The sequence below is a fragment of the Mastigoproctus giganteus genome, chromosome 6 (assembly GCF_048544385.1).
Source record: "Mastigoproctus giganteus isolate SK-2022 chromosome 6, ASM4854438v1, whole genome shotgun sequence".
Classification (NCBI taxonomy): domain Eukaryota; kingdom Metazoa; phylum Arthropoda; class Arachnida; order Uropygi; family Thelyphonidae; genus Mastigoproctus; species Mastigoproctus giganteus.
In genome coordinates this window covers 208,585,846-208,613,397 of record NC_143580.1, presented here as the reverse complement: position 1 = coordinate 208,613,397, position 27,552 = coordinate 208,585,846, and the positions used below count along the sequence as shown (strand labels likewise).

At 39.0% G+C, this 27,552-nt stretch overlaps 1 protein-coding gene across 4 annotated transcripts in view; it reads right to left on the bottom strand.

Annotated features, from left to right (window-relative positions):
- LOC150084913 (poly [ADP-ribose] polymerase tankyrase-like) overlaps positions 1-27,552 on the bottom strand; it is a 1,170,388-nt gene that overhangs the window by 875,020 nt on the left and 267,816 nt on the right. For all 4 annotated transcript variants that reach the window (XM_090376702.1, XM_090376704.1, XM_090376701.1 and 1 more), the window contains one exon: positions 20,449-20,625. In XM_090376702.1, coding sequence (XP_090232828.1) covers positions 20,449-20,625 — 177 coding nt within the window. The remainder of the gene's footprint in view (positions 1-20,448; positions 20,626-27,552) is intronic.

Here is a 27,552-nt window from a genome sequence, read left to right as displayed (position 1 = left end):
CCTGTACACCTTGATATCATCAAACTTAAAATACCAACATCAATACATTAATAAATACTAGAAATAGAAATAATAAAGTGCTGAACTTGTGGGTCTATCTCATAACATTAGTCCATGAAGAGCCATGGGAATTTATAACTACTCTTTCATACCACTTAACCATTTCCTTTATCCATAAAAGTAATTTGCTACTATGACATATTTCTTTGATTCATGTAGAACTGCGCCAAAGGCTTCACTCTAACCAAAGTGAATGTCAAAATTATTCTTTGCATCTAATGCTTTAGTGACAACTTAATTATATTAGTCAGGCATGAATCCCCTTACCAAAGCCACATTATAACCTTACACGTGTAATCATGACTTTGGACTGCCCAACTTTTGGTCCCTTCATTTAAGAGGAAGTTTTTCACTGCAAGACACCCCCCCCCACATCATTCATCCCACAAAAAACAGTAAATCGATTTGCAAAATGCAAGCAAGCCTCGATGGCACAGCTGAAATTTTTCTCTTGCGCATTTCCTCTAAACTGCAATAGCTTATTTTTGTTTGTCTGAACTACTTTTGCTGTTCACCATATCTGAGTAAAAGAAAAGTTCCACACTGAATGGAAAATCAACCAAGGAGGCCAGGAAAGGTGTTATTTTGGAAATTAAATCTGAAGTTTTGAAGCTCTGCAGTTCAGGCATGGGTAATATAAATTAATATAAACTGGCTAATGAATTCGATTTGTCTCATTCAATTGTAAAAACGATTTTGAAGGACAAGAATAAACATTTAAAGGAAGTAAAGGAGGGAAAGATCAAATCAAACAACACTGTTTAAAAAATTTAAGGGCTCCCATCCAAGATACAAAATCTTTTAATTTGTGCATAAATGGTCAAACACAGCACATGCACAATTGTCTCAGTTTGGTTTGCTTTGGTTTGGAGATTAAAAAAACTAAATTTTCTGTTTATAATCCAGGAAAATCAGGGTTCACAAGATAGAGAGAATACAAGAAACAGCACTCAATTTTGCAACCATAGTCTTGAACCCCAGTCACTTGACGCATGTGTACTTAGGAATGAGGTTCCTAACCACTGGAAACTCAGCTACAGCAACATAGGCTATAAAATGCCAACGACAGTAAATTAATAAAAACATTTATAAAAATGTGAAAGATAAAAAGATGATAAAGGATTAGTGTCCCAAGAAAATTGGTCAACATGCAAAAAAAAAAAAAAAAATATATATATATATATATGTCGGATGTATAAATAGATAAATTGTCAAAAGGTTGTAAACAATATATAAATAAGTATTAAAAATATGTGTAAATAGAGTATATTTTAAATAAAACAATAAATTTATCAGTTTTAAATAATTAAAAAGGGCCAATACATGGTTATTGTCATGTAATATCTGACTCAGTGTAAAGGTCTCAGCCAGGAAGGCTAACACTTGAAAAAGATATACAGTCAGTCCTCGTATAGCACAATAGTTGTGTTCCTAGAAACCCTTGTGCAATGCAAAATCATGCAATATAAACAACAGGCCCTATGGGAAAAATAGGGTTAGGTGCCGACCACCCAAGATTTGTAACCAAAACATTACCAAACACAATAAATAATAGTAATAAAATACTTACGTATTTTATTATGACTATTACATAATAAAATATTGCTAATGCTTTTGCTTCTATCATAAGCAAACTTGTTTTTTGTTTGGTTTTCTATCCAAACAGATGACAGCCATTCCATCTCTTCCAATTCTTTGTGTCTTAATCTAATGGATTTTAATTACACTTTTAGTTGTTCCTGCTATGAAAGTTGTTTTTATTTTCTCTGCATTCTTTGCAATAAGCCTTACCGGGGAAACCCCGATGGGCTGGAGGCCAGTGTGATTTTGGCCATAAACCATAGTATGAGGCTACTATAAATTTTCCCGGGTAAGAATTTTTTACCCAGTCCGCCTCTGTTTATCAATATTGCTTTTCTTTTTCTCTCTGAATCTGCAGTGTCTTCACCAGGACACTTCCTTTTCACACCTTTTAAGTATTTCACTCATTTTCAGGGAATAAAGCACAATTACAAAACGAGGAGGCACACTTGATACACATAAAAAAAGCTGCGCGTGTGTAGCAACTGAATAAACAACACCGTAAAGGCAGAGATACACTATTAACACCTCACATTTTATTAAAGCACATTTCTAGGGGTTACTACCATAAAACAATAAAAACAATTTCCAGTTGCATTTCTGCTAGTAGAATCTGTTATAAACTGGGAGTAAACTCGATCTAATTGCATTTGCGATTATACCGATAGCTGGAATTGTGTTGGTTTTTAGGTTATTATGGTGAAATGTGTTTCCCCTTAACTGATATAAAAAACATAAATACATTTTCAGAATCTTATCTTCATTCTTACCGTGTTGCCTTCGGTTGGTGTGATTCTGCGTTCAACTGCCATTTCTTGTAAACACAAAGGCGAGTCATGCATAAGTGAATTCGGTTCGTGTTATATAAGATATCGTTCCCCTATTTATAAATCATGTATGATCGAATTCGTGTACTGTAAACACGTGTTATGCGAGAACTGACTGTACGAGGTTGGGAATAGCCATGAGACAAAGGCTCCACTGGAGAAGAGACACTCACCAAGTTGTGATCTGAGGCACCTAGAGGACCACTCACTTCGACTGTGTACTTAGAAGGGTTGTTTGTGAGAAAGAGATCAGGCATTTTGGCTGTATGGTTAGGATTGTCCAGTATTCTGGTAGGTACCGGTAAAAGAACAATCTGTGCGAGGTCATTATTAATTGCAAAAGCATCAGCATCCTGACCAGCTGGGTCAGTGTGAATAGAAAATGGAAGTCAGCTGGAGTTGTGAACATTAAAATCACCAAGGAAAATTGGACTGGAGAAAGTCAAGTTGCAAAGAGAGGAAGTCAAAGAGCTTCAAGTGATTAGTGGAGTTGGGAGAAGGGTAGAGACAACAGATGAATTTGAGAGAATGAGGCAGAGAGATTTTAAGCCAGAGAAGACTGAAAAGAGGAGATTCCAAATTACCAAGTCTCTGATAGGAAATATCGGAACGGATATATGCACAAGTACCATCTTTGAGGCGAAAGGAATCATACAGCAAATAATTTGGGCAACTGTAATGAGCAGTAGTTGAATCAACTGATAACTGAGATTCTGTCCGAAAAAGTACATGGGGTTTGGCAGACTGCAAGTGGAAATGGACTTCATTGAGATTAGAACTGAGACCCATGTATATTTGTGAAATGACCTAGGAAGTGTTTGGGAGGTTTAGATCTTTTCGCAGATAAACTTATTCTATTGGTTTGACAATTCGTGATGTATTCAATACAGTCAGTCCTCTAGCACGATAGTTGTGTTCCTAGAAACCCTCGTGCAATGAAAAATCGTTCAATATAAACAACAGGCCCTATGGGAAAAATAGGATTAGGTGCCGACCACCCAAGATTGAACACACATTTGTAACCAAAACATAACCAAACAATAAATTACCGTAATAAAATACTTACGTATTTTATTACGACTATTACGTAATAAAATATTGCTTATGCTTTTGCTTCTATCATAAGCAAACTTGTTTTTTGTTTGATTTTCTATCCAAAAGAAGACAGCCGTTCCATCTCTTCGAATTCTTTGTGTCTTAATCTAATGGATTTTAATTACACTTGAGTTGTTCCTACTATGAAAATTGTTATTTTCTCTGCATTCTTTGTAATTCTCGGCGTTGCCTCATTTAGGTCTGTAGCACGTGCAATATCACATGGTCTTTCATTTCGCTCAAAGCATTTCACAATTTCATATTTTTTCTCTATCGACAGAGGCGGACTGGCCATAAGCCTTACCGGGGAAACCCCGGTGTGATTTTGGCCATAATCGCTAGTATGAGGCAACTACAAATTTTCCCAGGAAAGAATTTTTGACTCAGTCCGCCTCTGTTTATCGATATTGCTTTTCTTTTTCTCTCTGAATCTGTAGTGTCTTCACCAGGACGCTTTCTTTTCACACCTTTTAAGTATTTTACTCATTTTTAGGGAATAAATACACAATTACAAAATGAGGAGGCATGCTTGATACACATAAACAAAGCTGCGCATGTGTAGCAACTGAATAAGCAACACCGTAAAGGCAGAGAGACACTATGAACACCTCACAAGCTCACATTTTACTAAAGCACATTTCTGGGGGTTACTACCATAAAACAATTTCCAGTTGCGTTCCTGCTAGTGGAATCTGTTATAAACTTGGTAGTAAACTCGATCTAATTGCATTTGCGATAATACCGATAGCTGGAATTGTGTGGGTTTTTATGTTATTATGGTGAAATGTGTTTCCCCTTCTTCTTCTTCTTCTTCTTTGGTCCTTAGCTGGCAGCTGGGGGAGGCGGTTGGCCACGCAACCAGTATGCTGCTGTAGGTGCCGCAGGGTTTCGGACTTGCTCTGTGATGTTCTTCCATACCTTACGATCCATGGCTTCAGTCCTGGCCTGGTTAAGGTCGAGACGTCGGCTCTTCAAGTCATCTTCCACTTGCTTGGCCCACGTTTTCCTAGGCGCGGTCCGTTGGATGCTCCATTGGGTGGGTCATTGTCTCCAAAGGAGTGTGGATGGTATTCTGTTCGTGCCCATTCTACATACGTGGCCAAACCATCTGAGCCTTCGCTTCTGGATTTGGTCGGCAATGGTTGGTTGCTGTTGGCATCTGGCGCGGATGGTATCATTAGTGATGCGGTCGCGAAGAGAGATGCCCAAGATCTGCCGCAGGCATCGCATTTGGAATACCTCAAGTTTGTTCAAATCTAACTTGAGACAAATCCATGTTTCCGATCCGTAAAGAAGAATGGGCAGGATCAAAGTCCGGAAAAGTCGGATTTTAGTCTTTGTGGAAATGTTGGTCCTCTTCCACAGACACCATTTGAGCGAGGCGAACGCAGTGGCCGCCTGTCCAATTCTGCTGTGAATTTCCATGGTGGATGCAACTTTCTTCTCCTGGACCAGCGACCCAAGGTATTTAAAGTCCTGCACTTGCTCGATCTGGATGCCTTCGAGATAGATGGTGGCTTGCGACCCATCTGTTGTCAGGGCCTTTGTCTTACCAGCATTGATCTTCAAACCGTATGGCCGGGCAATGCGGGCAATGTCGTAGAGGATTTCCGTGGCTTCAGCGTCGTTACCGGCAAGGATAGCACTATCATCAGCAAACATCAGGTCAGTCACATAGTGATCCTTGTCATATTGTATGCCCTGTCTGTTTCTGAATGCTTGCCTCATAATGGCGTCGACCACGATGTTGAAAAGCAACGGGGAGGCTACATCCCCTTGGCGGACTCCAGTTTGGATGGTAAATTCCTCAGATAAATCGTTCTGGATGCGCACCTGGCTGGTTAAACCGTTGTATGCAGTTTGGAGGAGTGTGATGACTTTTCGAGGTACATGTTCAACCTCTAGTAGTTTCCATAAGGCAGGCCGGTGGACACAGTCGAAAGCAGACTTAAAGTCAATGAAATCAATGACGGTTCGCTGTCCACACTGGATCCTCTCCTCCATCAGCTGACGAATGGCAAAGATTTGATCACAGCATCCTCGCCCGGGTCTAAATCCTGCCTGTTCTTCTCGACTGGTTTGCTCGCGATGTTTTTGCAGTCTTGACTGGATAATCTTCATAAAGACCTTTCCAATGATGGAAAGGAGGCTGATGCCACGGTAGTTCTTGCAGTCCCGGTTATCACCTTTCTTGTGGATTGGTACAATAATGGCTTTCCTCCATGTTAACGGAATTTGTTCAGTGCACCAGATGGTTTTGAGGAGTGAGTGTAGTCGGCGAAGCAGTACATCTCCCCCGGCTTTGATCGCTTCTGTGGTGACTTGGTCCACTCCTGGTGCCTTGCCATTCTTCAGGGATTGTATGGCTGCTTTCACTTCTTCTACTGTAGGCTCAACATCGACCATGGAGACCTCAGGGGGGTCGATCGAGAGTGCTGTTGCTGGCGGTCCCTGAGGTGGGTCGTGATTATACAGAGCTTTGAAGAATTCACTCCACCGTTGCAGGCGTTCGGATGGTGATCGCACGAAGGTCCCATCAGCATTTCCCCTTCACTGATATAAAAAACATAAATACATTTTCAGAATCTTCTTTTCATTCCTATCATGTTGCATTCAGTTGGGGTGATTCCATGTTCGATTGCCATTTCTTGTAAACACAAATGCGAATCATGCATAAGCAAATTCGGTTCGTGTTATATAAGATATCATTCCCCTATTTATAAATCATGAATGATCTAATTCGTGTAGTGTAAACACGTGCTATACGAGGATTGACTGCACATAAATCTCTATAACTTGGACATTCAGTTTAAATATGTCTAATTGTTAAAAAAAGGTGTTGCAATATTCGTGAATTGGAGGGTCATCAGCCCTCAGCAGGAAAGAATGCGTAAGAGTACTATGTGATGTGCAGAGGTGAACAAGAACAATTTTTTCTACAGTTCCTGCGAAGACTAGACAACATATTTGGATTACAGGTTTAATGTGTACAACTTGTTTGTGACATGTCTGTACCATGATTGTTGCCAATGGGAGTGTAATTTATTTCATATTACCTGCTTATAGTCTGTATAAGGGATAAGCAGGCTGTGATTCCTCTTGGACTGCTGATCTGGCTAGAGCATCTGCCAGATCATTAAACCTGATCCCAATGTGGCTTTGGATCCAGCAGATGTCAAATGTAGATCATAAAGAGATTATATTAACTTCTGCTGTACCGTAGATAGCAATGGATGAGGATTATATCTCATCATTGATAAGCCTGTAATGCGATCAAAGAATCTATGTAAACCACAGACCTTTGATAATTGTCAGTTTTAATGTGGTCAAAGGCTAGTGCTATTAGCATACAAGTATACTCTGAAGGGTATACTTGTATATTGCATTCCTGGGGAATCTTCTCAGATACAGTACTATCTGGGAAAACTGTAGCAGAATCCACAGATGATTCTGATTTTGAGTCATAAGTGAAGACAGGCAGGAAATCAGAGTAAGTAGACTAATGTTGTTGGTAGAATGATGGTAAAGTGCTGGCCTTTCCCCATTATTAATGGAGAAGCTGTATAGAGTTACCTTTGTACTGCAACATTGTCTACAGCAGCCTCAAACTTTTTTAGTCACAGAATACTTTTCATCTCACAATATATTCATGGAACACTTTTCACCTCACAATATATTCATGGAACACTTACAAAACACAAGTTTAGCGGAAGAAAAATAACTATTTGCTAATATTTTATTACATATGACGCACTGTGCATCAGGAGCACCTTTATTTCTAACACATGTAGAGCCGAAATTCAAATAATTGTCATCATACTTTCGTTTTGGTATTTTATTAGTTGGTTCCTGTTTTTTTACTACAGATTTTGGGAGAAAAAAAGGCTGCGATTGTTCATCCTCATGACAATGTTGTGTTCATTTTCATCAACTACAGTTGCACTACTAGAAGTACTTGCTTCTGTTTTAAAGTTCCTTTTTTAAACCACAAATCCATGGTTATTTATTTTAATAATAATATTTCGAAATACTGATAATTATCAAAAAAAATTTAAAGTGAGTTTCGTTATGATATCGGTTCGCTTCTCCCTCTCCTTCAACCTGCATACTCCAAGCTAAACTAAACTGCATACAAATTGCATATTAGATCACTATATTGCTACTTTTTTGTAGATGTGATTACCTCTACGCATATTTCTCTATGCAAAAGTACGCCAAAATGGTGTTCCACAGTCTATTTGATTATTAGTCTATGCCAGTGTATTAACCCGGTCAAAGTCCTCCCGGTTTTTGTCTAATTTTAACCCTAACTCGAAAGTTGCTCCCCCCGAAGAAAACTAATAATTTTCATAATTTCTACTCAATTTTCCATATTGAAACTCTCAATATACATAAACAGAAGTATATTCTTTGATTTCCTACCTTTAGTGCTCAGCAAAAACTATTAATTCACTCTAAAACAGCAAAAATGTACGATCACATTTCAATTTATTAAATTTTGATGTCGGCAAAACAAGATCCAAGCTTTGAAAACAAAACGCGTTTCTTCATTAGTTCAAAAATTCGCGCGTCAGCTCGGCGCCTCTGGCTAAAACGAATCAATGCACGCAGAGAGATAATTGACTGGTCAAGCTTACGTCATTAACTTTACCAAGGTGATCCAAGGAGAAAATGAAACTGTAAACAACTTTCGTGGAAAACAAACAGTTGAGCATCATTACTTGCGAACACTAATTTGCATGGCTCACTCACAACAGTAGCTTTATTGCTTTTCGTAATTGTTGTACGAAAGAATTGCAACGAATTGGTTTTGAAAAACTAAAATATTGCATTTCCTTTCTTCAATATCTACTAAAAAAAAATCAAGGAAATTCATCTACTGGAAGCTATACTGGAAACGGAAAGAAAAAAACTGTCGTAAAACTGATCACTACAATGCGCATTGTAGTGTTCGCTTTATTGTAATTGTTTGATTATTGATTTGATTATTGTATCAGATATGTGGTAGGAATGTCAACTTCCTATAGGAACTCCCTCCTCTAGGCTGAGAGAGACAGAGAGGGGGGGGGAGAGAGAGAGAGAGAGAGAGAGAGAGAGAGAGGACCATACACAAAACTACTTCAAATGAGTGGATTAACAAAAAAGTGCTAGATGACTCCAAAAGACCAAGATTATAGATATCTTTTAAAATTCCAAATCTCTAAGCCCTGTCATATGCGTTTTCCATAACAAAGAAAATTGACACCAGATGTTCGCATTTCAGGAAATGTATCTCAAACAGACCTTTCCAGTCTTATTAAACAGTTGAGTGTTGACCTGTTCCATTAGAAGCCCATTGTTTTCTAGAAAAGTGATATTTTTTCATGACGCAGGCACTGACCATCCTTTCCAGAATCTTGCAAGCAGCTTGTCAGAGCAACTGGATGATAATCGTTTGGAGTGATTGGATCCTTTCCTGACTTAGGGAAAAAAAGGAGTCCAGAAACTGATATTCAAGATAGATAGATTCTTTTGTACAGACAGAGAAGATCCCCAGATTCAGGTGAAAGATGTTTAGTCATGTCATAATGGATGTCATCTGGCTGAACAGCATTCACCAGAGATAAAGTGTGCTGCTTTTATTTCTCAGTCTGTGAAAGGCTAGTCATAGTCCTCGTAGTTATCTGAAGAAAACTTCACATGCTGCTCAGCTTTTTTGTTTGAGGGCCAGAAACTCAGGGGGGGGGACGTTTCAGCAGACACGTGACCAATGTCCACCTGGCTGAAAAACTATGTGAAACAGATTCAAAATTTTTCTTCTGACTGACATCTAAAATAGCATGCTTTGCCATGTGAACGTTTGAAGGTAATTATATTATCTGTGGTGGGATAATAACAAAATATTCCCCACACCCTATTTTGAGCCTTTCTTGCTGCTGTGCATTCTGCATGCTATCATGGTTTTGGAAATGGTGGAAACTGAGTCTTCGGAATTGCAATTGCCACTGCTTCAACTGCATCATCAATTGGTTCCCAGCTTAACTGCGTCATCAATTGGTTCCCAGCTTAACTGCATCATCAATTGATTCCTAGCTGACTGTGACTGTATTAAATGTTGCCACATGTATGAAGGTATCGCAACAGTGGCATGGTCTCCCATCGCAAAGGGTGGATATCACAGGGACATGATCACTACCATAAAGATTGTCTTCAACCTCCCACATACACACAGGGAGGAGAGAAGGGGAGAATATAGAAAGCTCAATCGCAGTAAATGTACAAGTAAGCATGAGGAAGAAGGTGTTAGACGTCACATTTACAAGGGACCAGTCGTTGTTTTCAAACATACACTCTATACTCTGACCCTGTCCATTAATGTCAGCATTACCCCCTCAGAGTACTATGCCCAATGATATCCCCTAGTAATAGAAAAGAGGACAGCAGTTGCTTAATGAAATCATCAAGGTCTTCCTGGTAGGGGAATGTCATTCCCAGGTGGAAAATAGATGGAACAAACAATTAGAAGAAACCCTACTGGTAAATGAACTGCTAACACCTCAAATGGTGGAAAGTTGTGCAGCTTGAAAAGAGGTATGGTTACCTGCAGGAATGGCAACTCCTCCGTTAGCAAGTCCATCTCCAGCTCTATCTTTGCAAATAATTGTACAGTTGCAAAAATAAGGGCATTTGCATTTAAATAAGTCTCCTTTAAGAAAAGGCAGATTAGCTCATGCTTACACAGGAAGGCCGTCACATCATCATATTTTGATAGAATTCACAGCAATTCCATTATAAGAATTTGAATATAGCCATTATTTAGATTTGATGAATCCATCTGTCAGATTCTGAAGAGCTAAGAACTTTGTTCTGTCAGTACTGGGTTTATCCTTTTTTTTTTTTTTTTTTTTCCCCCTCTCTCAAAATAAAGGATGCTGGCTTGTGTGCACTTTCTGCCTCTTCTGCAAAGGGTTCAAGGACTCAGTCATTTGGTCCCGCCTTGACTTTGACATCCATTTGTTCTTTTGTTGCAGATGGCTTTTTTTATTTTTTTTTCTTTTATTTTTTCACCCCCTCACTTTGTTTTCATAGTGATGGAGCACTAGGAGATAATGACATTGGAATGGCAGCTGTGTTTTTTGGGTGGGTTTTTGAAAGCTCAATAAATACCATGCAATGGGGGCAAATGACTTTCTGGTAGACTTGAGTCTCTGAATCTCTTTTTCCTCCTTCCACTTTTGGCATACTCTTAAGCATGCAGAGTGCTCTCCTTAGCAGCTGATGCATACAGGTTTTGTATGCTGAACATTCCATGATTTCATAGTACTTTCCACAACATCGAGCATATGCAAGAGCACCATGATAGGCTATCTGCAAGTGTCCGTATTTTTCAATCTTGAAACATCATGAAGCATTTGGTACATTAGCATTAGCATTAGCATTAGCATTAGTAGAGGCATTTGATGCAAGAAAGCAAGCTTATGCAGCATCAGCCCAAAAAAAAAAAAAAAAAAAAAAACCCACTTCCACTTCACCCCTCTGTTCGTTCAAAATATCTGTCCAGCTGAGCCTTAAACTTATTTAGGCTATCAACCTCCACCACAAGGGATGGCAGTCTGTTCCACCAACCAACCACCCGCTGGCTAAAGGCAAATTTCCGCACGTCTATCCTACATCTGTCTTTCCTCAATTTGAATTTATGCCCTCTCAGGTGATATTTCTGAGCTAGAGGAAGAATCCCATCAGCATTGAGCATGCTTAAACCATTCAAGGCTTTATACACCTCTATCAGATCACCTCGCTGGTGCCTAGTCTCCAGACACTGTAATTTGCAAAACTTAAGCCTTTCTTCGTAAGAGCACCCCTTTGTTCCATTCACTAATCTTGTTGCCCTTCTCTGTACTCGTTCCAGCAGCTCTACATCCTTCTTGAAATGAGGCCTCCAGACCTGTATACAGTACTCTAGGTGTGGCCTGACCATTGCCTTATACAATGGAATAATCACCTCCTTATCCCTGCTGGAAAAATTCCTGTATATCATTGACAATACTCCATGAGCTACTCTTGCAGCCCGTCTGCACTGCTCAGAGAACTTCATATCTGCCTGCACAATCACCCCCAAGTCCCTTTCATTCTCTACCACTGTCAGTGTAGTACCACAGAGTTGATACGTTGCTCTGGGGTTGCTGTTTCCCATGTGTAGTACTTTACATTTGTCAATGTTAAACTTCATTTGCCACCTCTCAGCCCATCTGCTCAACCTTTCCAGATCCTGTTGCAGCAGCATAGTGTCAGTAGTGTCCTTGACAACCCTGCCAACCTTTGTATCATCTGCAAACTTGGACATTAAGCTTGATATACCATCATCAATATCATTTATAAATACAGAAAACAATAATGGACCCAACACTGAGCCCTGAGGGACTCCACTAATAACATTAGTCCACGATGAGCAGTGTCCATTGATTACCACTCTCTGTCTTCTCCCCCTCAACCACCCCTTTATCCATAGCAGCAATTTGCCTCCAATGTCACACTGCTCCAATTTGTGTAGCAGTCTTCCATGTGCAACAGTATCAAAAGCCTTTCTAAGATCCAAGTATATAATATCAAAGTTATTCCCTGCATCCAGTTCTTTTGTGACTGCATCATAGTATCCAATCAAGTTGGTCAGGCAAGACTTCCCCTTAACAAAACCATGCTGTGTCTGAGCTATAACTGAAGTCTTGTCTAAATGATCCTGCAGTGCTTCTTTAACCAGTGCCTCCATTAATTTTCCTGGAACAGAAGTTAAGCTCACAGGTCTATAATTACTTGTGTCAGCCTTTGATCCTCCTTTGTGAATTGGGGTCACATTTGCACATTTCCAGTCTATGGGTACCTCCCCTGAGTCCAAGGAAGCTCTCATAATTATGGCTAAGGGTTTGCTTACTTCCTTTGCTGCCTCCTTTAATATAACTGGATAGATCCCATCCACCCCGGGTGCCTTTCTTGTGTTTATCTTCAACAGTTTCTCCTCCACTTTACTCCCAGTTATTTCAAGATTCTGTAGCTTACTGCTAGAGTTGAATACACCTCTGGCATTCTCCTTGCTGAATAACTCCTCATGTGTGAATGTCGATGCAAAATATTCATTTAGTTTGTTAGCTACCTGAGCAGGATCTTCCACAGTTGACCCATCAATATCAAGTGGACCAATCTGATTCATCCCCTTCCTTCTAGAGTTTACATAAGTAAAGAACTCTTTGCTGTTTTTCTTTGCATCCCTTGCCAAGGATTTTTCGTAATCTGCCTTCGCCTGCCTAACCTCCTTTGTAACTTGGTTGCATATCAACTTGTATCTATCATAGGCTTCTGTGTCATGTGTTAATTTGTAAGTATCCCATGCATTTTTCTTCTCTGCCATATGCCTCATTAGTTCATCTGACATCCATTTAGGCCTAAACCTTGAACAATATTTCTTAATTGGTATGTAAAGCCTAGTAGCTTCCAAGATAAGTTCTTTGAATGCTTCCCATTTTGAATTTGCTGTTGGTAACATCATCAGTTGGTCCCACTGTATAGAATTTAAATACTGTCTCAGTCCATCGTAGTCGCCTTTACGGAAGCAATAACCCTTCCCTTTACCCCTAATGGTAGTTACCTCTTTCAGTAAATCCCACTTCAGCACACTGTGATCACTGCCACCTAGTGGTTCATTTATCTGCAGATTCTTAATGCATGAAGAATCACTGCTGATAATCAAATCAAGAGTATTACTCCCTCTAGTTGCCTCCCGAACATGCTGATGTAGAAAACAATCATCCAATAAATCCACAAAAGCCCTGCTAGTGTGTGAGTAACCAGCCCTTAGACAGCAGTGCACATACCCAGCTGAGATGAAATTAGGAGCCACTAATAAATTGAAAGTAAGGATGAAGTTTTTTATGGGCACAAGATTACCACACAAATATTCTGTTTAAAGCAGTAACTCCTCATGGCTTAAGTTCAGAACAGATTTCTTCCTCGGACACTTCGATAAAGATCCAACTAAAAGATCACACCACCACCAGGAGATAAATTTAGTGTCTTATGAGGGGTAACTTTAATTGGAATTCACCTCAACAGAGGTAGCTTGAAGCTGGTCTCAATGCTTTTCATTTTTCGTTTATATTAAAATATTACTGGAACATAGCTGTTTTACTGATTTTGGCAACCCTGCTTTCTAAAGGACTGATTATACAGATAGGAACTTGCAGTAGCAAAATTGACCTCATATTGCTCAGCATAACATCTTGTGCTTCTGCTATGCTAACAGAAAAATACAAATCATTACCACTTCAGCAAAGGATAAGGAAGAGAACTTGATCATATATACTATTCACAGCTTTAAATCTTTTCCAAATTAACCTAAAATCTGCATCTTTGTTAATAGCACTGGCAAATTTAATCCAAGATTTTAATTTGGCCTCCCAACTGATTTGTCATGCTTCAGCTTTCAATTTCTTGGAATTAATGATTTCTTGGAATTAATGATTTCTTGGTTATCAATAATTCAAAATTTATAGCATTAGTTCCAAGCTTTAATCTTCCTTGATTTTCCAAAGGTACAGTTCCTATGCCACCTCTGCCCTTGAGGTTGTCAGAGACATTCTCTCAGATATGCCAGACAAGCTGTACTTGCTACCTGGGAGTCTAAAACGCTGATGGAACTGATATTCGGATGACACTCAAATCAAGTGGACCCAATTTCGGTGAAGTCCGGACGGTCTGTGACAGCCAAATCCTCTGCTTGCACCTTCACGATGATCGGACTGTTAGTAATCCTGGGTATAACCCCCATGCACAAGTACATGGTGGGTGACCACCCAGGTGTGAAACAACGTAAGCAGGGGTCGAGGTGTGGCACCTACACAACATGGAGGAACGCCGCACCTCTATGTTACCAGACAGTACTAGGTGGTAGATGACTCTCATCAGCCGGTACAATACCACCACTTTGCTTATTGGAGGCTTGAAGTGGTGGAACCCATGTTTAGTCTCTAGAGCTAAGTTCTGGTCAACCCTTCCCTATCTCTTCCATCATGCAGTATGATTGATGACTTTTGAGGTTATGATGAATGTTGTGGCAAGATCCAATATTCCTTACATTTCGAGGGTACAGCTCTAAAACGGTGCTTGCAGGCCGGCCGCTAGTTAGTACACCAGACCAAACCTATTGGTAACTCTCTAGGTGGCTTCCAGATCAGCTAGTGTATAATCTTGCTACCTCTACTCTACCAGATAGTGACTGGAGGGAGTCCCAGTAATGTGTATGCGGGGAGCACTGTCGAGGCCACGTTATGTCAAGGATCTGGTTATATATTCTTACAACATGTACGCCATATCCAAAAATTTCATTACTTCATACAGCATGTCCCACCCACTTTTTCTTACTATTGAATACACCATGAATTGTCAAACTAATAGAGCAAGCTTCTCTGGGAAAAGATCTAAACCTCCCAAGCACTTCCTAATTCATTTCACAAATATACGTGGGCTCAATTCTAATCTCAATGATGTCCATTTCCACTTGCAGTCTGCCAAACCACATGTACTTTTTCTGCCAGAATCTCAATTATCGGTTGATTCATCTACTACTCATCTCAGATGTCCAAATTATTCGCTGTATGATTCCTTTCGGCGCAAAGGTGGTACTTGTGCATATGTCCGTTCTGATATTCCCTGTCAGAGACTTGGCAATTTGGAATCTCCTCACTTTGATCATCTCTGGCTTAAAATCTCTCTACCTCATTGTGTCAAATTCATCTGTTGTCTCCACCGTTCCCCAATTCCAATAATCAATTGGAGCTCTTTGACTTCCTCTCTTTGCAACTTGACTTTCTCCAGCCCAACTTTCCTAACAGCGAGGTAATTTTCCTTGGTGATTTTAATGTCCACAACTCCAGCTGGCTTCCGTTTTCTAGTCACACCAACCCAGCAGGTCGAGATGCTGAGGCTTTTGCAATTACTAATGACCTAGCACAGATTGTTCATTTATCTACAAGAATACCGGACAATCCTAATCATACAGCCAATACGCTTGATCTTTTTCTCACAAACAACCCTTCTAAGTACACGGTCGAAGGGAGAGGTCCTTTAGGCACTTCAGATCACAACTTGGTGATTGTCTCTTCTCCAATGGGACCTTTATCTCATGGCTATTCCCAACCTCGTGTTGTTTGGGATTACAAGAATGCAAAATGGGATGACCTGCGAGACTTCTTTTCTTCTTTTCCTTGGTCGGATTACTGTTTCAAAACTTCTGATGTCAACGTTTGCTCAGCTCATGTCAGTGAAATTATTCTTGCAGGAATGGAATCCTTTATCCCACACTCTACTTTAAAATCTCGTCCTTTATCTAAACCTTGGTTTTCCAATAAATGTGCGAAGGCTGTTTAAAGAGAAGAATGTTGCATATCGTAATTCGCTTGTTTCTAATTCTTCAGTTTCATTTTCTGCCTACACCAAAGCTCGCAACAATTATAAAGCAGTTATTAATCAGTCCAAACTAGAGTTTGAACAGGCTAAGAGTAGAAAACTTGCTTCTTGCCCTAATGGTAGCCGAGCATTCTGGTCTCTTACCAAAGCTATCAGCCGCAACTTTTGCCCATCTCTGCTCCCACCTCTGTCCAAACCAGATGGCTCCGTTGTCACTTCAGCCAAGGATAAAGCTGACCTGCTAGCATCCCATTTTGATTCCAGCTCATGTATTAATGATCTTGGTAAAACACCTCCCACCATTCTCAACACGCTCCACTCAATGCCTCCTGTGGTCTTCCGTCAAAAGGATATCAGAAGGATTTTGATGAATCTTGATGCTAAGAAAGTTCCCGGTCCCGATGGTATTTCTCCACTTGTTCTCAAAACCTGTGCTCCTGAACTTACTCCTATTTTTTGCCGCCTTTTCTCACTTTCTTATTCCAAAGGTGTTTTTCCTTCTGCTTGGAAATTTGCTCATATCCAGCCAGTTCCTAAAAAAGGGTGACAAATCCCTCCCATCCAATTATCGTCCCATTGCAATTACTTCTACTCTTTCTAAAGTAATGGAGAAATCAATTAACTGCCAACTCTTAAAGTACCTAGAAACCTTCCGCTGATCAACGATCGCCAGTATGGATTCCGTCAGTGTCGATCCACTGGTGATATTCTGACTTATGTTACCCATTTATGGACTAATTCAATGGAAAGGTTCGGTGAAACACAAGTAGTTGCTCTTGACATCTCAAAGGCTTTCGATCGTATTTGGCATAAAGGTCTTCTAAACAAGCTTCCATCTTATGGTTGCCAACTGTTTTTAGTGATTGCTTATCCAGTTTTCTCTCTGATCGCTCACTGAGGGTGATGGTAGATGGCTCTCTGTCTTCTAACTTCTCCACTAATGCCAGTGTCCCCCAAGGTTCAGTTTTTTCCCCCACTCTTTTCCTCTTGTATATTAATGACCTTCTTATTGTGACTGGAAATTCTATCCGTAGTTTTTCCGATGATAGCACATTGCAATCCACTTTCCATTTTGAGAAATCTTATCCTGCTCAATCAGCTTCAACTTTTCGAAAATCTGCTACCAATTCCTTAAATTCCGATCTTCAGGTAATTCTCCAGTGGGGCAAAGACAACTTAGTTGATTTCAACCCTTCTAAAACTCAGTCTTGTCTTACGTCTCACAAAAAGGATTCTTCTGCTCCTTTGCTTATCTTTAGTGACACTCCGATTTCTAGGCAAAATGACATATCTCTTTTGGGGATTACCCTGACTTCTAATCTCTCTCTCTCTTGGCACAAGCCCATTACAAATATTGCTTCCTCTGCATCTAAAAAACTTGGTTTTCTCTTTCGCTGTTTCTTTTCTTCCAAACATCTGCTCACTCTGTAGTTGGAAGAAAAGCAAATTCTTCCAAATCGCAAATCCTAAATTATAAATCGCAAATCCACAGTGCCATGGAATATTGTTGCCACATCTGGGGTGGTGCCCCCAAAACTGCTCTCAGGCTTCTTGATTCCGTTCAGAAGAGGGCAGTTAGATTAATTAATGATTCATCTCTAACAGAGTCTCTCCACTCGCAGTCTCATAGACGTACTGTTTCTGCTGCATGTCTCTTCTACATATACTTCCATGGGCACTGTTCTTCTGAATTGGCTTCTATAATTCCCGCTCTGTCTTTCAAAACAGTTCGAACACATGCCGCCATGGTACTGTCGGAGAACTACATGGTACGGTCGGAAACAATCGTAGGTAATCTTCAGTGCTGCAGTCTCCCGCCCCGATTAAAAGGCACATTGTCCCAATTAAGCGAAGTAAACCCTGTCTATTTTCTCGATTGGGTTCTGTTTTTTTAAGATTTGCCCCAAATTAACGGCTGCCCCGATTAACCGGTGGCCCAAATAACCGGAATCCACTGTATTTGGTTAATGATAAGTGCAGTTACATTTTCAATAGGAGAGGACCAAATCAACTGGTCTTGTTTTGAGTAATTATTCCAGTCCATTTTACAGAAGTTTCAGGTGATTCAACCTGCGAACTGAGAGGTCAACTGAATTTGTATTTTACAGATAACAGGAAAGTGATTACTTACATCATTCACTCAGCACTTGCCATTCCATAATTAGATACACAGAAGAACACACACTGACAGATCTAAAGCAGATGGATATAGGTGTGGGACACAATGTTTAGCGAGTGGGTGGGTAACCATTCAATAAAGGTTCTAGTAGCCAACCTTTAGCATCATTTTAAGGGGATCCCCCCCCCCCATAATAGTCTGTGGACATAAAGATCTAGAGTTGGGCTACAATATTATCAAGATTAGTATGAGCAAACTATATATTTGATGTGATATAAACTAAGACCAGGATTAAAGTGATTCCAATGACAATTCATACTGCCACTAATTCTAAGATAGTTTGGAGAGGAATCTGTCTGAACAGGATATTGGATTCAACAAGAATGTCAACTCTCCCCACAAGCAGGTGATTCTGTGCTTCTGTCAGGGTTTTGCATGATACAGTTTCTTACCTCACAAGATACCTCGGGATTTAAATAAGTTTCCTGTATGCACACAGAATCCAAATGGTGTCATACCATTCAACTTGGTCTGCAACCTAAGCAATATTACTGTGCAAGCCTCAGCTATTCCACTGCATTTTTATATTTATTTAAATATTTATTCTGCATTACTTAGTTTTAGACTTGGATACTTTATCTGGCTGCTTCTTCAAAGAAGTAGACCTTTGTCATTTCTGTTTTGGCTTGCCTTTTTATGGTAAGATAGGGCAACCATCATCCATGTCATCTTTGGCATATAGCATGTTTCTTCCATTTGATCATCTATTTCCATATCAGTGGATTCAACTGTTTTTTTCCTGTAGAAACAGTTGTGCTTTGGTTTGGTTAGTTCCTATGGAGCTGGCTCTGCAATCATGATAGAACCTAGTCAGGTGCTATAGTGAATGGATTGTTAGTTATATTGGCTGTGACTGAGTGTGTATTTGTGATGGGTAAGAATACTCAGGACCAGGTGGCTAGAGATATGTTCAGGGCAACTGAGACATCTACTTTAGTAGCAACTGTTTTGTAGCATACAAGTGTGCAGACACTTGCTAAGATTTGTTTTTATGTTTCCAGATAAATTACTTTGTTTTCTAATTTTTTTTAATGGCATTTATAGGGTCTGGTGGGGTAGGTTATATATGGGAGCAATGTGCATTTACTGCATTACAAATAACCTGCTTAACTGTTTGTAAAAAGACAGTACTAAAGGTAAGTATGATGCACCGTGTGGGTATTAAATATCAATCATTTTGGTCAATCTGTCTGGCAAGTGTAGAGGAGTTAAAAATAGTAGAATAGTAGAGGAGTTAAAAGATCTGTCTGATCTTTAACTCCTCTACTATTCTCCTCTCCCCCCCCCAAGACAGTTAAATCTCAGTCTTTTATAAACCCCTGGAAGTATTCAGGGTAACATGAGGAGTGACTGAAACTGGGAGTCCACCTAAACCTTTTTTGCTTTAACAGCAGCTCTGAATGCCTTGGGTGAAATATCTCTATTAGGCGATCCCAAGACTGAAGTCTCTTAACCATTTTTGAAGAACAAGCTACTTACACAATACTTTTCTGCATAAGAGTAGAAAGTTTACTTAATGGCTGTATATCCAGTGAATGCATAATGAGAAAGGATGGTATTCCCTACAAAGCAGGGTTTTTTATTATTATTATTATTAAGCCTAAAAACATCTGTAACTTTATCATTCGTATCTGGGTTAGAGCATGTTAGTCTATTGGTGGATAAGTTGTGAAATTCTTTTTGGTATACTTTTAGCCACAGATGTTGTCTTTCCAAAAATGGTTCAAACTCCATAATGCAGAGGCAAAAGCAATGCTACTGGTGAAGTCGGTCTAAGTAGTAAAAAAGATGATAAATACACACTAAGAAAAGAAAGGTGGACTTCCTTTCTGGGTTCTTACTTGATACCTTTTAAGTAGAGAAATACTTGCATTAAACTAAAGAGGGAAACACAAAAAAAAAAAATCACTAAAAAAAATGGCACTACTTATGACACAAGAAAATCACTCCTACAACTGCAGCAATTAGAAAAATATCAGATAAATGGTTTTATGGATAAAAACTCTCCCTACATATTCAGAACATGGCATCAAGGTTATTCCGGTGTTAAAACTTTTCTAAATTTTACATTTTTTAAAATTAAAATAAATTTAATTTGTGGAGGTATTTAATCATTAAATAAATAATATTATTAATATAATATAATCAGTATATTTATATTAATATCCTCAAAGTACTGATTTAACAGCTGAAAATTTAAAACAATTTTTTTTTTTTTTTTTTTTTTTTTTAAATACCACAGTTTAAATGTTAAATTCAATTAGTCCTTACCTGCTTCAAGAGACCTAAGATTTTTTGAAGATTTTATAACTTGTTCATTGATTTTACGTGGCCTTCCTCTTCCCCTAAGATTAACCTTTGCTCTCCGATGTTCTGTTTTAGGTGTTTGCTGTTGAAGTCTTAAAACAACTTCTTCCTCCTCTTGTTTACCCACAATGGATACATCAACTAAAATATAAAATTTATGCAAAACTGTTATTTAACAAGTCAGAAACTTTATACTATGAAACCACTTAGCATATGATCCTAAGAGGAAAATAAAGACATAAAAAACAATTTACTATACATACATATGTAACTTTTAAACATTAAAATCAATTACTCTAAAATGCAGATTTCTAAATTAAATCTGCATTTTTATAGAATCCAATTGGAATTTACCACAGAATTCACTTCTGATTAGGACTGTGCTTTAAGAGCAATTTTAAATATTTTCATCACCAACATCATCCTTACTGTATTTTTGGACGATAAACAGTTTTTTATGGTGGAGGCAGATATAAAATTCTCTGCACCTTACAAGCAAACTGTTCACTCTAATAAAAAAAAAAATCAAGATATGTTCTTGGTAGTAATTATTTGCAATCCATTTCTGTTCAAGATGCTGAGGCTTTTGCAATCGCTGCACAGATTTGAAATAACCTTGCACAGACTGTTCATTTTCCTACCAGAATACCCAACTATCCTAACCACACATCCAACCCTCTTGATCTTTTTCTCACAAAAAAACACTTCCAAGTACATGGTTGAGTTGAGTGGTTCTCTGGACACCTCAGATCTCTTCTCCTGTAGAGCCTTTCTCTCACCAATCTCAGCCTCATGTCGTTTGGCATTACAAGAATGAAAATTGGGATGACTTGCAAGATTTCCACGCCTTCTTTTCCTTTACTGCATTATTGTTTCAAATCTTCGTATGTCGATTTTTTTTCTGAGATCATGTCAGTGAAATTATTCTTGTAGGGATAAATAAAATCCTTTATTCCACTCTACACCTTAAAATCTTGGCTTTTATCTAAACTTGGTTTTCCAATAAGAGTGCTAAGGTATGAATATTGAATATGGCAATTGGCTTATATTAATATATTCAGGTTCATTTTTTGCCTACGTCAAAGCTCACAACAATTGTAAAGCAGATTTAAATCAGTCCAAACTACAATTTGAAGATTAAAAGTAGATAACTTGCTTCTAGACCAAACAGTTGTTGAGAATTCTGGTCTCTTGCCAAAGATACTGCCTACAACTTTTTCCCATCTGTACTCCCACCTCAGTTAAAATTTGATGGTTCTATGCCACCTCAACTAAAGATAAAATTGACTTATTAGCATTCTACTTATCTTGTAACTCTTGTATTGATGATCTTGGTAAACCACCTACAACAACTACTACTACTACTACTATTTCCCAGTAAATCCACTCAATGCTTCCTGTGGCCTTCCATCAAAAGAATCTCAGAAGAATTTTGAACAATCTCGATGCAAATCCTGGTGGTATTTTTTCACGTTTTCAAAACCTGCGAACCTGAACTTGTTCATGTTCTGTGTCACTTTTTTACACTTTCTTATTCCATTGGTGTTTTTCCTTCTGCTTGGAAATTTGCTCACATCCAGCATGCCTAAAAATGAAAAATCCCTCCCATCCATTTATTATCCCATGGTACTTAATTCTACTCTTTCTAATATTATAAAGAAATTAACTGACCACCAACTGCTAAACTATCTAGAAACCTACCACACCATCAATGATCACCAACATGCATTCCATTAGTGTCTATCCATTGGCAATAATACTAGCTTACGTTACCCATCTATGGACAATTCAATGAAAAAGTTTGGTGAAACTCAAGCAGCTGCTCTTGACATTTCGAGGCTTTCAATCATGTTTGGCATAACAGTCTTCTAAATAAGCTTCAACTTATGTATTGCCAACTGTTTGACATCCAATTGGACATCCAGTTTTCTCTCTAACTGCTCACTGCAAGTGATGGTAGATGCTCTCTGTCTTCTTACTTCTCCACTAATAGTATTATCAATGGCCACATGGTGCAAGGAAGCCTATGGCTTGTACTAAACCAGCCAAAAAAATAAATAAATAAAAATAATAATAAAAAGAAATTTTAAAAAAATAAATAAAAGGAAATAGACAACCTATGCATTTCCCTCCTCCCGTAGGTAACTAACCAGCTGACCTTTGAATTTCTCTAAACTATCAGCCTCTACCACTCATGTAGAAACTTATTCCAATAATTTATAACTCACTGACTAAAATAAAACTTCCTGCAATCCAGTCTGAACATCTCCCCAGCCATAACTTGAATTTATGGCCCCTAGTTCTAGGATCATTTATAACTGCAAAAATTTCATCTTCATTCATTTTACTCATGCCTCTCATAGCCTTAAACAAGTCAAGGTGCCTAGTTTCCAAGCTCTGCAACCCACATATTCAAAGTCTTTCCTCATACAGAACATCCTTCTGCCAAACTCACAAGGTAAGTTAACCATCTTTAGAACCTTTCAAGAAACTCAATGTCTTTCTTTAGGTGCGGTCTCCATCCTTGAACCCAGTATTCAAAGTGTGGTCTAACAATAGCCTTATATAATAGGATTATGACATCCTTATCTCTACTAGCAAATGTTCAATAAATCACCAATAGCAATGGGGATTTGGGTGTTACGGATACGGTCAGACTTCATGTCTGCCCGTATCCATAACACCCAAATCCCTCTCCTCCGCTGCTGGCTTTAGTTTAGTATAAGTTATTTTTGGATTACTGTTCCCCAGGTATAATACCTTGCACTTTGCCAGATAAAAGCACAGCTGCCATTTTTCTGACCATCCATGAAGTCTACCTGGGTCACTCTGAAGAAGCTCTGCTTGGTGGTGATCATTAACTACTCTACTAATCTTTACATCATCTGCAAATTTGGACTTCATGCCCTCTATTCCTTCATCAATGTCATTTATGAAAATCAAATACAATGGTGATCCTAATACTGATCCTTGGGGAAATCCACTTCTTACATCAACCCAAACTGAGGAATAACCATTCATCACAACCTTCCATCTCCTGCCCTGAAGCCATCCTGCTATCCATCTAAGGAGTTTCTCTGTGATTCAAAAATGATCCAGGCTATAAAGTAACTGCACATGTGGGACCGAGTCAAATGCTTTGCTAAAATCCAAATAAACAATGTTGAAATTATTCTATAAATCCAGCTCATGAGTGATCCTGTCAAAACAGCCAACCAGATTTGCTATTTGCTAAACATGATTTTCCCTTAACAAAACCACACTGAGTATCCTTCAGAATTCCATTCTTATCTAAGTGATCCTGAATTCCACCTTTGATCATTGCCTCCACGGTTTTCCCCTACTACTGAAGTTATACTGACTGGTTGGTAATCTCTCACTTCGCTCTTAGAACCACACTTATGTACTGGAGATACACTGGCACTTTCCAATCCAGACAGAATCTCTCCTGACTCCAGTGATGCTCTTATAATTAGCCTCAATGGTTCAATGCACACATTTGCCAACTCCCTTAAGATTATAGGGTATATGCCATCAATCTCAGAATCCTTACTGGCCTGTAGGCTCAAAAGGTTTTTCCTTATATAATCATGTGAAATTCTGTACCATGAATTACATATTTTTTCAACTTCATCCCCATAATTTCTCTTTGACATAAAAGGCTTTTCTTCTCTAAATATAGATGCAAAGTAACTGTTGAGTTCATCTGCAACATCAGCTAGGCTATTAAATACTACCTCATGTCCATTACATAAGGGTCTGATCTGGTTTCCACTTCTTCTTTGCCTTCATATATGTGAAGAATTCCTTATCCCCACTCTTGGCCAGCAATTTCTCATAATCTGCCTTTGCCAGCTGAAACTTTTCTGTACCACTATTACGGATCACTTTGTAGCTGTGAATTTAATACTTTTGCTCTGTACCTTTTCCATGCTGTCTTTTTCTGCTCAAGTAATCTGGCAACTTCATTATTCATCCAACTTGGAATCCTCCTCCTCCTCCTCCTCATGGAGTGTTTTTTAATGGAATAAACACATTCAAGGCTTCTGTGATTAATGTTTTTAAAAGTACCGTATTTCCCCATGTATAAGACGCACCTTTTTTTGAAAAATTTGGGGTCTAAAAACTGGGTGCGTCCTATAACAGTGGTTGTAGATTTTTTTTTCTTGCATTTCCCGCTTTTTCGCGCTTGTTGTCTTTGCACTCATTGTTTCGCACTTGTTACCAGTATATTAGGTTTTGCCACGTTCTGCCCAGAAATGGCTCAGAAAAGATTTTTGTACAGTGCTGAATTCAAGTTAAAAGTGATCCAGTTTGCAAAAGTGAATGGAAATCATGCTGCTGAACGTAAGTTTGGTCCTCCTCCAACTGAGAAAACAATCCGAGACTGGCTACGGGAAGAAGAAACCCTAACGCCACAACAGAAGAAGGCCAGAGGCAAGTCAGCAAAATGGCCTGATTTAGAGAGGGAACTGAAGATATGGATTGAGCAGCAAAGGGTAATTGGAATTCATGTGTCCACAAAGATGGTTCAGCATGAGGCAAGAAGAATTGCTGATGAAAAAGAAGTTACTGATTTCAAAGGAGGACACAATTGGTCCTTCAGGTTCATGAAACGGAATGGACTAAGCATGCGTACACGCACCAGACTTGCCCAAAAGATGCCTGAAAGCTATGAGCAGAAGGTCCTTGAATTTCATCGTTTTGTCATTCAATGTCGGAAGACACATCAGTTTGAGTTGGGGCAGATTGTAAATATGGACGAAGTCCCCCCCCTTTTTTTTTTTTTTGTTGTCCCAAGTAACAGAACTGTTGATAAGAAGGGGGTGAAAACTGTAACTGTGAAGACAAGTGGACATGAAAAGAGCCATTATACAGTTGTTCTAGCTTGTACCGATGGAACCAAGCTGCTTCCTATGCTGATTTTCAAATGCAAAACAATGCCAAAAGAAGACATTCCTCGAGGAGTGATTGTCCACGTTCATGACAAGGGTTGGATGGATCAGGATGGGATGAAGATTTGGTTTGAGAAAGTTTGGAGCAGGAGACCAGGAGGGCTCTTATGCAAACCTGCCATATTGGTGCTTGATCAGTTCAGGGCACACATAACAAAAAATACAAAGAAGATTGCCGTCATACCTGGAGGCTTGACATCCCAGCTCCAACCACTTGATGTCAGCATTAACAATCCCTTCAAAGATGCCATGAGAGACGAATGGAAACAATGGATGAAGTCTTCTGGGGACAATTTGACAACAGCAGGAAGAGTGAAGAAACCAACTATAGAAGTTTGTACCTGGGTGAAAAGATCCTGGGATAATATCAAGATTGAGATCATTGTCAAGTCATTTAAGAAGTGTGGCATTTCAAATGCCATAGATGGAACTGAGGCCAAGGCAATATATGAAGACAGTGATTCATCATCAGACACAGATGAGGACAAGCTAATGAATGGGAGGTTTTGAAAGTGATGAGTTGTATGAATTTTATGATAAATAAAACTTGAGTTCAATAACTTTAGGTAATACATTTTTTTTTTTTCGGGCCCCAAAATTAAGGTTCGTCTTATACATTGGGAAATACGGTATATCATAATTCAATAATGTATCTGCTCTCTGTGCAATATATACCCAGTTAATAGAGGCCATGTAGCACCTTAAGACATCGTAATTTCCTTTTCTGAAATTATAACCCATTCCTTTACCTTCAACTACTGTCTGTCTCTCTCTCTCTCTCTCTCTCTCTCTCTCTCTCTCTCTCTCTCTCTCTCCATCGTAGAACTCCATGATCACTTGCTCCTACTCGTTCCTGTACTGTCAGCCCTATTATGTCATTTGGTTCGTGGGTGTTGATGAGGTCTAGAATATTCTTTTCCCTAGTATTTTACCTGACGTGTTGTTACAAAAGAAATCATTTAGTTGATTTAAAAATTTTTTCCATGTGGAGTTTCCTTCCCATTTGCTCCAATCAATTTAGTAGGTGGTAGATGACTTTCATCAACCGGTGAAATACCACCACTTTGCTTATTGGAGGCTTGAAGTGGTGAAACCCATGTTTAGTCTCTAGAGCAAAGTTTCCGGCACACCCCCCCCCCCCCATACTTCTCCTTCAACCCATGCACGGTACTAAGTACTATAGGTTTTGATACCTTTCGTGTTTGGGGTTTTCATAAAAAAAAAAAAAAATTAGAGGCAAATTAAAATCACCCATAAGAAGACATTCATGCTTCCTTGCCCATTCCATTTGCACGTAGAGGCTCTCATCATTATCTTCATAATCACCTGGCCTGTAAAAAGATAGTCCACCACAGGGTGGTGGGCCATCCTTTTACTATCTCCAGATCCATCCTCCAAGCTAATCCAGGCACCACACCCTGGAGACCTCTCATCACAAAAAGAAATACACTCACACTGACTCAGCTTATCACAGGTCGAATTGATGCTCCGTCTATATCTCTATTAATCTCTGGGCCAAAGAAGACAAGAGGAGAACAGTCTGATTCCTACCTCCCTCTGTGGCTTAACCTTGCAAACATTGATTCCCTTAGGGACATGTTCCTGGCCAACTGACTTCAGATCTACAATAAATTAGGCATCCACCCTGATAAGTTCTGTAAGGACCAGTTCTACAGAAAGGAAATACTTAAGAACTGTTACCAGCTATTGAATCTATGACATTTACCTATACCTGGACTTTTTTGCCTACTGAATTTATCTTGCTATTTATTACAAACTTTGTTTTTATTTCGGGCTCTTGTAAGTTCATCTCTGTAAATATGTCAGGTCAAGCATGCATATACTCTTGTACATTTTACATGTGGTTCCGTGCACCTTAGCTGTTAATAGATAATGGGAATTGAACACAAGAGTAGTTTTTTTAATAAAACTGTATGTACTGATAATAAATTTCATGGATAATATATCACATTACTAAATTTAACCTTTTTTTCATAATGGATTAACTGGATACGTTGGGGGGGGGGGGGTGAGTGTTGGTTGAAGAGCATTCCTATAGTAAGGTATGAGAATTTCTCTTAAATTTAACAATATTACTGAAGTAGGAAGGATT